Raw genomic sequence first — 13297 nt, forward strand, 5'->3', positions numbered from 1 at the left:
TTTTTCCATTTGAGTCATAAAATTCTTATACCTTTTGCCAGTAAATAAGCACTCAAGGTTTATTAGTCTAATCTTCGCCATGCATCATTATACATAAGTTGCAGTTCTAGTAAAACCCAAATGGCCCCCCTTTGTCTGCTGACAGAATTTGACAGGGCCAGGGCAGATGGTTAGGTAGATATGGACCTGGGGAGATGCCTGCCTGACCCTGTCCCCCACAACCCCCCCCATCACCTCGTCTCTTAGGCAGTTTAACTGAGGAGTCAAAACGAGCCCACAATTCGGTGGGCAGGTGTGTGAACAATTTCTGGAATGGCAGTAACCACCCCTCTTCCAACAAACTTTGGGAATGTCCCCAAATGGAAGAGAAGACAAGCCTAATGCTGGGATTGATTGAGTGACATACCAAGAAGCCAAAAGCGATGATCTTTAGGACACATTCCAGGGAAAACACCATGGTGAAGGCGATATTCAAGTACTTGAGGGCCAGTTCATAGGTACAGGGAGCAGAGTAGTACTGCCGAGGAGAGAAGACAGACAGAGTCAAAGCCTTAACATGGGGGCGGTCACGCATGTCACTGAGTCCAGCCCTCTCTCAACCTGCCTTTGGGAAAACTGTGCATGGTTCAGGGAATGAGATAGACATTGAGTGCTAGACAGAATTACATATCCCGTGCAGCAAATGGAGCAAAACAATCCCGTGTCCTCTCGGACTCTTCGTGGCAAAACCAGAGGTCTGCCTAGAGATGAAGGTGGCAGGGCAGAATCACTTCCCATGGTTGGGTGCTTTACCAGTTAGTGTTAAATAGGAGCAATCTCTCGCCTTTAAACCCCTCGGGGTCTGAAGGGCATTTTCCACCCTGGTTGGCGGCCGAGTCCCACCACAAGGTCTTAGAAGCCCTGGGACCACTAGGGTATGTGGTACTGCATTTGCCAATGGAGCCATGGAGTCCAAGAGGCTGGGATGTCGAATGAGGCGAGATTAAAATGAGACACCACAGTGGAAGCATGGGTCAAGGGGCACGGGCTGCTATGCTGGGTGCTTTCCTGGGGCCTCTGGGCATGCACGGATCTTTGGGGAGGAGGAGTCACTGGCTTCACCTTCCTCTCACCTTCATCATCAGCACCACAGTGTTCAAGGCGATCATGGCCATGATGGTGTACTCAAAGGAAGGAGACACCACGAAGTGCCACACGCGATACTGGAAGGTGTGCCTGTTCTGTGGCATGTAGCGGGTGAGAGGCTTGGCGCTGATGGCGAAGTCGATGCATGCCCGCTGCAGAAAGGTCAGTTATTAGTCTACGCTCAGAGCCCCTAAGCCTTGCCCAGTGGTGGCCTCTCTGTCAGCCAGTTAGCAGAGGACAACCCAGGGATAAAAGGGCAGGATGACAGGAAAGCAAAATCAGCAACAGGGATCATCTGGACAAAACTACAGGCAAGAAGTCATCCGAAATGTGTTTGTAAAACTGGAGACATTCTGTCACATGGGGCGGGACTTAGTGGTTGTCACTAAAGTCCTTTTATACAGTGTGTAGGTGAGATATGTAGGCAGAAAGCATTCCCTGATGACCTTAGAAGTGAAGTTCTACAGGTTGAGAATCTCCTGTCTAAAATGCAGGCCAGGCACGGGGCTGCACACCCATAATCCCAGTGACTTGGGAGGCTGAGGCAGGAGGATTGCAAGTTGAAGGCCAGCCTTAGCCACTGCCACAAAATAAAAAATAAAAAGGGTTGGGGATGTGGTTAAGCACCCCTAGATTCAATTCCTGCTACCCAAAATCAAATAAAATTCATGAGACCAGAAATGTCTGGGATTTCAGATTTTTTCTGGATTTTGGAATATTTGCATATACCTATGACCAAACCTTTAGATGCCTCAGACACATAGTCTGAAGTTAATTTTATATAATATTGTTCATAATTTTCAACATTTTGTGGTGTGGAATTTCCCACCTATACAATCACTTTGCTGCAAGAAGTTTTGAGTTCTGCAGTTTTGGGGACGTTTGGATTAGAAATACTCAACCTATATCTGCCTATGCATCACATTTTATAGTCCCTGACAGATTCTAGTTCAGTTCCATTGTGAAGCAACACCACCACCAACTATGAAACCCCATAATGTGCCCAAACTATGCTTACTTCTGGAAAAGTAGTCATGAGACATGTTCCTACCCTTAGAGCAAATACATACCAGACAAGCAAATATCTTAATATCGTAATTATGGCAAACATCTTTTCCTTCTAGACTGTTTATTTAATGATCTTCTCTATAACCCCATAATAAAGTTAGAAAACTACAATCTTTCCCTCCAATCCCGATGGTCCAGAGAGTTCTGTCTGAAGACCCTGCCATGCTGGGCTGCAGACAACCTGTGGTTACCTCGTTCTTCTCCAGGCTGCACTCCTCCATCATCTTGTCTCCCTGTTCCTGGAAGGTGATGATGATGAGAGCCACGAATATATTGACAAAGAAGAAAGGGAAGACCACAAAGTAGACCACGTAAAAGATGGACATCTCCATGCGGTTGCTGCGGCTTGGGCCTCGGTCTTCCTCCGTCACGTCTACGGAATGCTGCAGAACCCTGTGGGGACAGAAAGAGGGCACACTAATGTTTGGATGACAGTCTGGGCTTCATCAGGAGTTGCTCTGACTTTTGTATTTTTTACTGGAACTATTTGGCTTTGTAGTTCCTCCATTAATTTTTTTTTTGGGGGGGTCATTAAGCAAGTTGAAGACTGATGGGCACCCTACCCCATTACTTTTTCTAGTCCTTTTCCATTTACTTCCAATGTCTGGAAATGTTGATGAACAGAATGACATAATTTTAAGGTTTAGGTTGTCATATTCAATATCAGAAGGCTTCTGGATTGCCATTTGACTTTTTCTTGACAACCGGAGTATTCTGTCACCACGAAGTAGCACAAGTCTCTGAGAAACTAGCCTTGAGCTAAGGGCAGCATAAGAACCAGCCCTGTTGTTGTCGTCTTCAGAAGATCACAGGAAGAGTCTGTGGGTTCTGCTAATTCATCCTATTCCTCCATCCTCAGGCTCCCAAGTTCAAAGCCAACTTGGTAGATAAACTGTCTAAAATAGGCCCCAGGAAGTCTCCTGACAGTGAAGAGCTGATGAAAACTCATTGGTTTTACAGAAGTCAAATGTCTCCACTCAATTCCTTAATAATTGGCTAAAACAAGAGTTTCAAATATTTCACTGGCTTTGCTGTCCCAACTCTCTGCCTGAAGGATTTTCCTTCTTCCCCTCTTATCTCACCCACTCATAAACACTTCCTTTCCCTGGTACAATAACAAAGGATTAGACTTGTTCATCTTGAATCAGCTTCTCAACTGAACCAACTGCAGCTCCTCACTCACTGAGGCCATCCTTCCCCTGTGGAGACCGTGAATAGGGTCAGCAGGGCCCAGATGATGTTGTCGTAGTGGAATTCATGGCGCTTCCATTCCCGGCCCTTCACCTCCATCTTGTTTTTTTCATGGTCTACGTAATTGCCTCTAAAACCAGAGTAGAAATAAAATAGGTCGTTTTCACTATAACTCATGAAAGAATTGGAAGATTCTACAGACTTCAAGAATGTGACGGAACAATCTTCATAACAGAAATGCAAAGAAGGAATTTTATTAAAGGCGGGTGTTACCATGGGATAAAAACAGGATCCCAATAGATTTGGGATTAAATTCTAACCCTTTACTAGTAACGCTGAGCAACTTAAATTTTGAATCTGTTTCTACCTCCATAATATGCAAATAAAACCCATCTCAACAGGTCATTAAAAGGATTTAAAATGAAAAATAATGCAAAATGTCTTTTACCATGTTTCACACAAGAGGTACTCAGAATAGTTAACCAACTTCCTATTTTATCTTTCAACTGAGAGAAAGGAGACAGAGTCCACTGTGGAGGATGGTGAAGGTCTCATCAGGACATGCTATAGCAAAAAGTAAGTGGTATGTGCTGTTGGAACTCACATGCACTCCTTCTCTGTGTCCTTGGAACTGTCTGTGCAATAAAAGAACTTTCCCTTGAAGAGCTGAACTGCGATGACAGCAAAGATGAACATGAAGAGCTTGTAGACGATGAGTATGTTGAAGACATTCTTCAAGGAGGTCACCACACAGTCGAACACTGCCTGTGGACAGCAAAGGGCCCTGGTATGTGAGTAGCTTGATAGCCCATGTACCTGCCCGGAGCTGAGGTGGCCACATCACCACCACCCAGCAGCACTGAGAGAACACCCCAAGAGATGTGGATTAAGAGCTGGCATCCGTGTTGGTCATGGTGGCATGGAACTGCCACCTGGGACAGGAACACATGCTCTGAGTCTGAAAACAAACCCAAAGCAGCAAACCCAAACCTGATGACAGAAAGCATCAGGAGGTGGTTGGTTTTGGGATTCCAGTCGGATTCTCAGTGTAAAGAAGTTTAATGTTGGATTTTTGAAATAATTCAGCCCATTTTAGCCATTAAATTGCTGTCCCTGACCGTATGCACATGAGGTAACATCTATAGATTTATTTATATACTGACTACATCTTATTTTCACCCTTTCTAAATGGAGAATGCAGTAATACCACATTCTCATCTTTGATCTCTTCAATGGTACTTTGCCATAAGTTCAGATATTTGCTCTGAGCATGTTCAACACTTCATGTAAACATCTTCTGCCTTGAAGCTGGTTGGATTGGGGATGAAGATTAACAGACATGATGCAGCATGGACCAAAACTGAGTAGGCTGGGTGAATAGAACCAGGGACATGCACTTCAGTTAAAACATAACAGGTCTTCCCTTCTGGGTCCTAAGATGTGAGGAATTTCCTGGGAGTTCAACACATTTAGGATGTTTTCTAGGTCTTCAGGTTTAGCTCACTGGAGAGAGTCTAGCCCCAGTTGACCATTTGTGTGGTTTCTTCTTCGCAGCACTGGGTAAAGCACTGCTGGTTTAATTAGCTCAGCACTGCGGGGAATGTGAGTGACACGCAACCTTGTGGAAGCATCAGAGCCACCCACGTCTCCCTTAGGTTATCACTGCAAAGCCAGGAAACAGCACTCTCTCATTTAATGGAATTAACTAAGGCTGGGTCACCTTCTCCAGCTTGTTAACTAATCTCTTCTAACCATGTGCATGCTCCTCAGGACTCACAGGAGCCTGGGTGCCGCTAACATGGTTGGGGCCCCAGGCAGCCTGGGCAAGGAGCACAGAGGAATGGGTACTTATGGGCACAAGCCCAGGCCAATTGCTGTGCTGGTGGGAAAGGACAACTAACAGGGTGTGTGGAAGGTCCTGCTCCAGAAGGGAAGGCAGGGGAGGCGGGGAGGCGGGGAGCAGGGAGGAAAGCAGCCACAAAGCCACTTCCTTTGGAGAAATAAGTGTTTCTGGCTGGGAGTCCACACACTGTTCAAGGCTCTGGGCCCAGGCAGTTCTGGGCCTTTCCAAAGGAACTTTCCTCCTTCTTTCCATCTGTCTGTCTGTCTATCCATCCTTTGCTTTTGGTAAACCCAGCTTGTTTTACCTCTACTTTGTAGAGCAGAAGGAATAAAGCAGCAGAGCTTCGAGATCAACAGGGTTTGGGGGGAAATATAGGGAGCTTCAGAGGTTATAAGAACCCAGAAGGAATCAGGAATTGGGACAGGGAGAAAGTGAAGCTTTGTCCTCTCAGAGAACAGAACCAGGCAGGCCAGAAGAACTGTTGGGTTTTCTTGCAGGACCACTCACGTCAGCTCACCACTAAACGTGTATTACAAAGCTTTTCCATTTTCTGACTGGAAGACGGTTCAGGACTAAGCTGTTTGCTGTGGACCACAGAGCTCTTAAGTCTCTGAGCTGAGCCTGGCACTCATATAGATTCTTTTTTCACATTGAGAGTCCTCAAACTGTGCTATTGAAAAGTCACCTGGGGAATGGGGTTTAGGAGGCCTAGTTCCAAGCTCCTCTTCTAGACAGCCTGGCTTTACTATCCTAGGGTGGCCCAAGGATCTGTATTTTCATCCAGGTGATCTGACACAGGGAAGCATTCTGGTGTAGCACGTGAAGATGGGGCTTGCCCTGGTATTGAGGCTGGTTCCACTGGCTGTGTGTCCTGGGTGGTAGCAGCAGGACTGCAAGCTACCAGCTGGGAGCCAAGAATTCACAGGAATTCAGGACAGGAGAACTTCTCTTCCGTGGTACCTTAGCTTCCATCAGCAACAATTCACATGGCAGCACCAGGGAGTGCTGCAAGTTCAACAGGCCAGCAAACCTGAATGGTCAAGCACACCCTGAGAGGCAGGAAGGCTTACGAAGGTGGGTACGGGGCAAGGCAAGGAAGAATCTGGTATGATGCCTATTAAAATCTAGGTCTGGGTAGAACTCATTTATCCCATTTCTTTCTGCATCTGCCAAAAATACAGAATAATGTATTTGGACACATTATGGACTTATCTGTGCTTCAAAAATGTGAAAGGTTAAGGATAGAAGATCCTTTCCTCCTCTAAAATTATGAATAAAGGAAATATCCCAGGTGAGGGAGCCTCTCCCAGCATGCCTTGCACAACAGGAGCAAAGGGCTCCCACAACTTGCGTTATGGTATTCTAGGTCCATTTTAATGACACAGGAAGCTCCAGGACAAAGGCACACAGGCTTCTTCCTGGATGACATGCCACACCAGAGAGTATAAGATGCTATCCAGGTCTGGGCTCTAGAGGTGAAGCCCCCCTTATCGATTTCTTTGGAGGTTATTTTCCTTTGCAACTAAACCTTTAGGTCAGGCAAATGAACCCACAAGAAAGTAATATACCTGGAATGAATTCTCCAAAAGCTATCTGGCCATGGCCAGAAAGAGAAGATAGGAGATGGAAACTGTACAGAAACAAACTGAAAACATTACCTTGAGCTTGGGCAGACGCTTGATAGTTTTCAGTGGCCTCAGAACTCGGAGCACCCGCAGAGACTTGATGGTCTTGATGTCCCGCCCCTTGTTGGTTCTGTAGGAGAGAGGCCCGCAGGGAATCATACAGCCAGAGGAGAAATAAAAATGACAGTCACACTATTGCATTAATAAAAACAGGGCAAAGGGGAGAGATGTAGTCAAGAAGCTAGCAGTTGGGTCAATTGTTGACTTCTTCAGAGAAACTCCACACAAAAAAAAATGTTTCATGAATATTCTCAAATCACTCCTCTTTGTGCACATCCGCCCACACAGGCACATCCATGTACAGATGGTCCCCCACCTACAATGGGTCAACTTAATGATTTTTTAACTTTATCATGTTGTAAAAGTGATATGCATTCAGTAGAAACTGTACTTCAAATTTTGACATTTTTCCTTGGCTAATGTTATGCCGTACAATACTTTCTTGAACTACTGGGCAGACACAGCTCCCCATCAAGCCACAAAGATCAGGAGGGTAAAGGCCTGATACTCTATAGATGAACAAACTATGTTGCTGAACTATGATGTTCAATAGATTAGATATATTAAATACACTTTAAACTTACAATATTTTAAGTTTTTGATGGGTTTACCAGGACACAACTCCATCATACGTCAAGGAGCTTCCGGGGACATATACAGGAACACACACCCACATTCTTACACATCTGAAGCACATCCTCCCCTTAAAGCCAGCCTAATGCTGCTCATTATCATGGTGGCCATTGAAGATAGAAGGTGCATCAACTAGGGAGCATGACCAGTGGCCCACGTGGCCTCCCTGCTTGACTAGTCCAGTGCCTCTCCATAGCAGGTTCAAGAGGGGACTTGACTCAGTCTAGGTTTGCCATCTCTGCAGGGAACTGACACCCTTGCTGGGAAGGCTTCTTGCTCCAGAGAAGGTATATCATGCAGGCTTCTTGCCCAGACCTTGTCTCACACTTCAATTATCTCTGCGTGGCTGGCTTTTCCCACAGTCCCTTCCATTTCAGACACTCTGTATCTAGCACAGGCTGCACAGAGCCACCCTGCTGGAGCAGGCCCTGCCCACTTCTATTGATGCCCTACAGCTAATGACCCTCCCTGTTCAGCCTCTTAGAAATGTTTGCTAATAGAGAAAACACCTTTTATTTCTAGGAATGAAATGAATAAGCTTAACTTGCATTCCTCTTTCCTTCCTGCTCATCCCGAGATCTTTGTATTCAATTAAAATAACTGCAATTTGTAAAACCTGCAGATGGTGGAAAACAAGACTCTAAACAGTGAGGTTGGGCTCTGACGCTCTCCTAATGTTGGTTCAGATTATAACAATTATTGGAGGAAAGGGAACCCAGAACATCAGGTGAGAACTACAAAAGTTCCTACCTGCATTTCCCTCTGCCATACCCACCCTCAGATAATAGCTTCTCCATACTTCATAGAAGGCAAGATAAGAAGACCTTTAACCTAAACCAAGCTTGCCAATTTTGACCAGAATATTAACTTTAACATTCTCTTAATGGTCTTAAGAGACCACAACCTACAAGTCATTTTTATTCAAACTTAAATATAAGCAATCCAAAAGTATCCTATTGATATCACTTAGCATTCAGGGTCATTGGTTTATTTTATAAGTTCTTTTGCTCTATTAGGACCACCTCTCTACATATTTAAAAGAGATGATATAAGAGTCAAATACTACCCAAACCAATAAGAATAGCCCTTTCCCAATAAGGTGTGGCAACTTTTTTGTTTGTTTTGGTCTTTTGGATATCAACAGAAACTCCCCACTCCTTTCTCAGTGGGTCAGCTCCTCCCCTCCCACCCATAGTTTCTTCCTCCTCCAACCACTCCCCATTTTTAATTCAAAGAAAAATCAAACATATTTACCCCAAAGCGTTCCTATGGAGGATCCAATCAGAAAGCAGTTTTAAAGAGTGAAGGGGAGAAAGAAGACAGTTAAAAAATTCCGTGGAGAAGAGAAACCCTTACCGTGACAGACACTGGAGAAGCAGGCACACAAGACCCACCCACAGCCTTGGCACTTGCTGAGTCCATACGGTTAGCAAAGGGAAGAGACCACAGGGACAAAGGCCGTTCACAGGCACTAGTGAAAATGCCTCCAACTCACCAGATCCCAGGTTTGTGCTTTATCCCATGGAACCTAGTTTAATTGAACTTTCCTAAATGTGGACTCTGGTTTTCATTTCCTTAGTAGTTTTCAAGCTTCCCATTTCAAGTGAATTTATAAGCAAGCAGGCTAGAGAAGAGCGAGCACTCTGGGGCTAGAAACCCTCTCTCCATTTCAAGTCAGAGTATGTAGCTACACCTAGAAAGGCCTTCATCTGAAGAGGGACATGCAACCACTGTTTTAGTGCTACTCTGGCCCCTCTCCAAAGCTCAGATGACTGACATCACTTCCCCCTAAATAAGAGGGGGACAACATGTTTATCAAGGTTACACAAAAAAAATCTACCTTTTGACAAGTGCTATATTGTCCCTTGTGAGTTATTTAATGTGCAACTTTTAGAAAAAATATCCTCTGCAACCTAGTGGTAAAGCAGTAATAACCAAAATCAAAACTGGTATCTTTGAAATAAGAACTTTGTCTTAGCTTTTTGGTACTAGGCACTTTTAGTGCAAATCTTTTTAAACTTACTAACGATGTCAGGACATAGGTTTTACTCCTATTCTACAGGTGAGATTCAGAGGGTTAGTTGCAGAGCAGAGACTTGAACCCAAGTGTGTGTCATGCTTGTAGCTCCTGCTCCCACCAATGAGCTCTGTACCAGCAGGTTTTGGTTCATTTTGTCAAACGATTCACTGAATGAGATTTAGCAAATATCTCTGAATCCCACTTACTTGCAAGGGAAGCTGAAGCCCCTGGAAGAAGAACCCTGAATAAGATCATTTGGTAAGTTCAGAGTCACAGGTGAGCATGCATCTCTGGACTTCCCATCTTGCTTGGCTACCATGAATGGGTGCCCAGAATCCAGGCTTTAGTCTTAGCTGCTTGTGGCTATGCATGTTGCTTTTTCTTCCTTAATTTTCTCATGTCCCACACATATGTCACGCTAGGCCTGCTCTGGGCCAGAAACATTTGAAGGCATTTCAAGTCAGAGTCTGTAGCTGTGCCTAGAAGGACTTCATCTTTCACTTGTGGCCTGTGTCTGACTGATGCTCCTGCTCAAATCTGTGGGAGTCTGAAGGAGACAGAGAGCCCCCCAACAGTTTGGTAGACACACTCAGCTCTAGATGTTAAAGGGAACCAAGAATCCCAGTTTCCCAAACAAGAGGCATACAGACTGGTTAGAAACCTCTTTTGTTCCAAACCATGATATTTTATTAGGATATTTTTTGGGGGGGATATATGTCACAGACTTCTAATGTCCATTTTATCTCATCAGTGATTCCATATTCAACAATACATTAATTTTCACTATAAATGCCAAATGAATAGAGATCTGGGAATTAAACTTAAGGCCTTATAAACTTAAATATTTATGTGATAACCTCCAAATGTTTAGAAGACAGAAATATCTTTCCTTGAGTTGTAATGGCATCTCCTCAAGCGAGGTTGGGCATCAGTAGGTCAGTGAAACACAACTTTATTCTTTCATATAACAAGCATCTATGGAGTCCTTCACCTATGTCAGGCACTGTTCCAGGTGCTGGAACAAATGAGGTGGCTAATCTTAGAATTTACCTAATCTAGTAGACAAGAGACCTCAAGTGCATACACACATAACTAAGTGTACTTGTAAGCTGCCATGGGTGACACAGAATTGTTTGATTAAAAACTAACCAAATGACAACATAAGTCACTCTTCTTTCCTCTGGCTACATGTCTTGAGGAAAAACTAGGGGAGAGTCTCCCACATTCTCAGGATGTAGGAGCAGGGTGGGGCACCCATACCCAGGCAGCTAGTCTAGATCCCATACACCTCCTGCTCAGCCCAGGCCCATACCTCAGAGACCTTTATATTCAGCAGCATTTGAATTGCTCCACACCAGAACCATCTAAGGTAGGAAGGCCCAATATTTCTTACACCTTCCATACCACCTGGATAAAGTACAAAATTTGCTCTTTATACTTAGCCTCCCCCAACCCTGCCAAATCCTAGTAAAATATTATGATATGGAACAAAAAGGGTTTCTAACCACTATATTGTCTCCCGTTTTGGAAAAGGGGATTCCTTGGTACATTGAGAGCCGAGTGTGTCTACCAAACTACTGGGGGGGGGGGGTTGTCCCATTCAGACTCCCAGAGACTTAATTAGGAGCAGCAAACATGGGCAAAAGAGAAATAAAGATTATCAATGCTCTGCACAGCTTTCAAATGTCTCTTTCTACACAACAGCCACTGAAAAGCAATGATTTTGTAGTGTGTGTGAAGCCCTAGATTCAATCCCCAGCAAAAAACAAATTTAAAAAAAAAACAGCTATGATTTTGAATGATACAGAAAACATACTTGCATCCTGTCTTTTGTTAAGATAGGGTTAGCACCAACTTGAGAATTGCCATTGGAATAGCTAGATAACAAAGCCAGAGTCATGAAAAGCCTCAACATTTTTTCATTAATTAAAATATAATTTACACATGGACTAGACTAAAACACCTCTCCGAAATCCATTATGGAAGCCAACAAGTTGCAATGGAGGTGTTTCACCCAGCTAAGAGGACAAACTCTTTTTGCACTTTAATTGAAGCATACTCTTTAAGAAATAATTCATGTGTTATGAGTCACCTAAATAATCATTTGATAATACTATAATTTTTTTCATATTGCCTAGTAATTAATGGAATTTTAACAGGTTTAATAATTGATTCTAATGATACGATTTGAGGATAATTCCACACACTAGGATGTACTGATCCCACCTAAATTGGGACTCAATGGGGACACACATTTTACCACTTATTTCCTACTTATCTAGTAAGTTCCTGGCTGCTCTCCAGAAGAGGGGGGGGGGGAACACAACAACAACATTTCTCTTATGTCTCATCAGAAAAGACAAGAAATTTCCAGCTCAGTTGTCAAGTTGCCCTCCAGATCTGTCATGTGTAATCATTTGTCATTCACTGTCATCTTGCTCTCTGGTTCCCAGGTCCTTTTCTCCAAGGACACACACACTTAAGTTGATTTCTGCTAAGAACTCACTCTCCTTCCATGGGGCAGAGTGGGACATCAGGATCTGAAGAGCCCTTCACTAAGTGTCAAGGCTTCCTCCCTGAGCCCAGGAAGCAAGAACACAGGGATCTGCAGGAATCTCTAATCCTGGGAAGGGCTGAGCTTGCAGGAATGTGAGACAGGAGAAAGGGTCATGCTGGGAGGGGCCTCAAGTGTCTTGCTAAAGAATTGGGACTACAATTTGGTAGGCAATAATAACTACCATTTATCATACAACTTAAGTGTTTGGTACTGTTTTGAACTCTAAATATATTTTTTCTTATTTAATTCTCACAGGACCAAAAGATAGTAATTTTAAATTTATATTTACAATAAAGTAGTTCAGAGCGTTAAATCAGCTAATAATTAATAGTACTGGAATTCAGACCTAAGCTTCCTGACTCAAACCTAAGCTCTGTGTGATGTAATGACACCTTTCAAATGGGAACTATTGGAGGGTTTCAATCAAAGAAGGGCACAGGAAAAGGAACCAGCCATTTCTGAGCTCAAACACTAAGCTATCTTACTCCCCTTAGAGTCTAGATTCTGTTCACAGGAAGAAATAGTGACAGATGAAACATCAAGATGGACTAGCTCATGGATGCTCTTCTCCATCTGGCCTGCAGGTCTAGACAGGATGGGGCAGCTAAGGAGAGAGCCATACCAAGCCACTGCTCTGAGTTTCCAAGGATTAATGGTTGAAACTCACTAGAACATCATGGCAGAAGAGAGCTTAGTACAATGGAGAAAACACTAAACTCTAAATTGGCACACCGAGGTTGCTTAAGCAGCAGCTTTGGTATTCGCTAGTCCAAAGAGGCAAACTAGTCAAGCTCCCAGAAATTCATTTCTTACCTGTAAAGGAAGACTGTCATGTGATAAAGTGCTCATGGAAATGGGAAGGAATTTTTCCTTTCTGCACTGGCAATGCCTGTCTCACTAGACCTTGCGTAAGGCCAGCTCACTACTTGGGTAAAGAATCTAAATTCAGCACTTTGACCTTATTACTGCTTAGTTGCTACCACTGGAAATTATTTCTCTTTCTGGCCCATGCCTCAATTTCTTGGGGCCACCTAAGAACCTTAATTTCAATGTTACCTCTCATCTTTGTTCCATGCCCAGTGCCTTGAGCATAATCCCGTCCTTCCTGCACGTGGACTTCAACCAGCTTCTCATACACACTCAGGAGAGCCTTCTGCAAACTTTCTCCTCTGCAG

At 43.9% G+C, this 13297-nt stretch overlaps 1 protein-coding gene across 3 annotated transcripts in view; it reads right to left on the reverse strand.

The window, feature by feature from the left end:
• Positions 1-13297, reverse strand: part of Cacna1e (calcium voltage-gated channel subunit alpha1 E) — a 296345-nt gene that overhangs the window by 43886 nt on the left and 239162 nt on the right. For all 3 annotated transcript variants that reach the window (XM_027934923.2, XM_027934922.2, XM_027934920.2), the window contains 7 exons: positions 8800-8811; positions 6886-6982; positions 3989-4149; positions 3377-3514; positions 2385-2586; positions 1113-1277; positions 407-517 (listed from right to left, as the gene is read on the reverse strand). In XM_027934923.2, the coding sequence (XP_027790724.1) occupies positions 407-517; positions 1113-1277; positions 2385-2586; positions 3377-3514; positions 3989-4149; positions 6886-6982; positions 8800-8811 (886 nt within the window). The remainder of the gene's footprint in view (positions 1-406; positions 518-1112; positions 1278-2384; positions 2587-3376; positions 3515-3988; positions 4150-6885; positions 6983-8799; positions 8812-13297) is intronic.

This window comes from Marmota flaviventris, chromosome 12, assembly GCF_047511675.1.
Source record: "Marmota flaviventris isolate mMarFla1 chromosome 12, mMarFla1.hap1, whole genome shotgun sequence".
In the NCBI taxonomy this organism is placed as follows: Eukaryota; Metazoa; Chordata; class Mammalia; order Rodentia; family Sciuridae; genus Marmota; species Marmota flaviventris.